This window comes from Cucurbita moschata, unplaced genomic scaffold (genome assembly GCF_002738365.1).
Source record: "Cucurbita moschata cultivar Rifu unplaced genomic scaffold, Cmos_1.0 Cmo_Scf00013, whole genome shotgun sequence".
NCBI lineage: Eukaryota > Viridiplantae > Streptophyta > Magnoliopsida > Cucurbitales > Cucurbitaceae > Cucurbita > Cucurbita moschata.
This window is the reverse complement of record NW_019268529.1, coordinates 3,586,896-3,589,605: the sequence shown is the minus strand read 5'-3', so window position 1 is coordinate 3,589,605 and position 2,710 is coordinate 3,586,896. Positions and strand designations below refer to the sequence as shown.

Genomic DNA, 2,710 nt, shown 5'->3' with positions numbered 1-2,710 from the left:
TTTTTTTTTTTTTTTTTTTTTTTTTTAATTATAATAATTAATAACTTAATTGGAAGAGTTTAATTAATTTAAAAATATTTCACGAATGTGTCGAAGATAAATAGAGACAACGTAATAATAATAATAATAATAAATATTATTATTATTATTTAAGTATACCTCGATCCTTAATTTCGGTTAAAGGTGAGAGTTTGAATTCACGGTCTCTTAACTAAAGACGGAATATAACCTATGTTTTTATTGACTAGCTACCTGTAGTTATTTTAGTAAACTCGAGTAATTAAATACTAATTTTAATTTTTTTTTTCAAAATCAAATTAAATAAATTATTATTTATTATTATTATTATTATTAGAAAAAAAAATAAAAAGATGTAGGTATCTAATTAATTATGTTCAAATTCACAACAAAATTTTGGAAATTAATTACAAAATCATATAATAAAAAATAATAATAATATCAAAATAGGAAAAGCACATGGGTTTGTAATTGTAAAATTAAATAATTAAATAAATAAAAAATTAAAAAAATTGGAATACTGAGAATCCCACATCGAAACAAACACTAAATTTAAAAAATTCCAACAGATTTTGTACTCCAAACAGTACACTTCCAATTGTTGCTCTCTTATTTCAAGTAGACATCCCTAGTGGATCCTTCCCCTCTTTCTTCCTTTATTTCTTTTATTCAAATTAATTCGGATCGTTTTTACGGAAATTTAAACGTAGCTTCACGTCTTTGTTAAATGTGGTGTGTGTAGGTTTAAACAGTAAACGTCAATTACTGGTTGGTAACGTTCCATGCCCGAAAATACGAAACTCGAATTGAGCACCTGATGGTCTCGACATTCTCGTGTATCCTGTGCTACATGACTACGTTACCTACTTGTCTTATCTGCTTCTAAGAGTAAAGTCTATCATGTAGCATGGTCACGTTACCTACTTGTATCCTGTGTGACATGACCACGTTGCCTACTTGTCTTAACTACTTCTAAGAGTGATATCTATCATGCAACATGGCCACGTTACCTACGTGTATCCTATGTGACATGATCACGTTGCCTACTTGTCTTAACTACTTCTAAGAGTGATATCTATCATGCAGCATGGCCACGTTACCTACGTGTATCCTGTGTGACATGACCACGTTGCCTACTTGTCTTAACTACTTCTAAGAGTGATATCTATCATGCAGCATGGCCACGTTACCTACGTGTATCCTGTGTGACATGACCACGTTGCCTACTTGTCTTAACTACTTCTAAGAGTGATATCTATCATGCAACATGGCCACGTTACCTACGTGTATCCTATGTGACATGACCACGTTGCCTACTTATCTTAACTACTTCTAAGAGTGATATCTATCATGCAACATGGCCACGTTACCTACGTGTATCCTGTGTGACATGACCACGTTGCCTACTTGTCTTAACTACTTCTAAGAGTGATATCTATCATGCAACATGGCCACGTTACCTACGTGTATCCTATGTGACATGATCACGTTGCCTACTTGTCTTAACTACTTCTAAGAGTGATATCTATCATGCAACATGGCCACGTTACCTACGTGTATCCTGTGTGACATGATCACGTTGCCTACTTGTCTTAACTACTTCTAAGAGTGATATCTATCATGCAGCATGGCCACGTTACCTACGTGTATCCTGTGTGACATGATCACGTTGCCTACTTGTCTTAACTACTTCTAAGAGTGATATCTATCATGCAGCATGGCCACGTTACCTACGTGTATCCTATGTGACATGATCACGTTGCCTACTTGTCTTAACTACTTCTAAGAGTGATATCTATCATGCAGCATGGCCACGTTACCTACGTGTATCCTATGTGACATGATCACGTTGCCTACTTGTCTTAACTACTTCTAAGAGTGATATCTATCATGCAGCATGGCCACGTTACCTACGTGTATCCTGTGTGACATGACCACGTTGCCTACTTGTTCGATAGCCTCATTCAATCATTTGAAGTCGTAGTTGTCGTTGGGAAAGCGAACATCCAAAGCAAAGGTAGGCCCATTTGGTCTTTGGCTCCAACCATCTCTCCCTTCCTTCTATCTCTCTTAGGACACATTACCCTACACTCCTATGGCTGTCCTTCACTCCCTTCTTCTTCATAAATACCCCTTTTTATCTCCTCCCAAAAGCCCCAAAGGAGAGATCAATTCCCATTCCCATTCCCACAAAATGGCCATTAGAAAGGCAAACAAACTCCCACAACCCACAGTCCTCAAACAAATCCTCAAACGCTGCTCAAGCCTTGGCAAAAAAACCAACAATGGCGGCTACGACGACAACGATCTCCCCGTCGACGTCCCAAAGGGTCACTTCGCCGTGTACGTCGGTGAAAATCGGAGCCGATTCATCGTCCCGATCTCCTTCTTGACCCATCCAGAGTTCCAATGCCTTCTCCGACAAGCCGAAGAGGAATTTGGGTTCGATCATTACATGGGCCTCACCATCCCTTGCCAAGAACACGTCTTCAGATCCTTAACCTCCTCCATGCTTAGATGACTTATTATCCCCCTGAACCAGAGCAAGAACAAGAACAAGAACAAGATGGACGAAGACGAGATATCCAAATCTCTCGTTCTTTTTTTTTAAAACATCTTTCTTAGATTGATCATCATCAATCTTTTTTCTTTGTTTTGGGAACCCATTAATGTTTTTTTTTTTTTTTTTTTT

The 2,710-nt window shown here is 37.4% G+C and overlaps 1 protein-coding gene across 1 annotated transcript; it reads left to right on the top strand.

Moving 5' to 3' along the window:
* The first annotated feature begins 2,125 nt into the window (after nt 1-2,125).
* LOC111451390 (auxin-responsive protein SAUR50) lies at nt 2,126-2,571 on the top strand. Its single transcript, XM_023091795.1, has one exon. It carries the CDS (start codon nt 2,213-2,215, stop codon nt 2,537-2,539), a length of 327 nt encoding a protein of 108 aa, XP_022947563.1. The 5' UTR covers nt 2,126-2,212; the 3' UTR covers nt 2,540-2,571.
* Nucleotides 2,572-2,710: the final 139 nt, after the last annotated feature.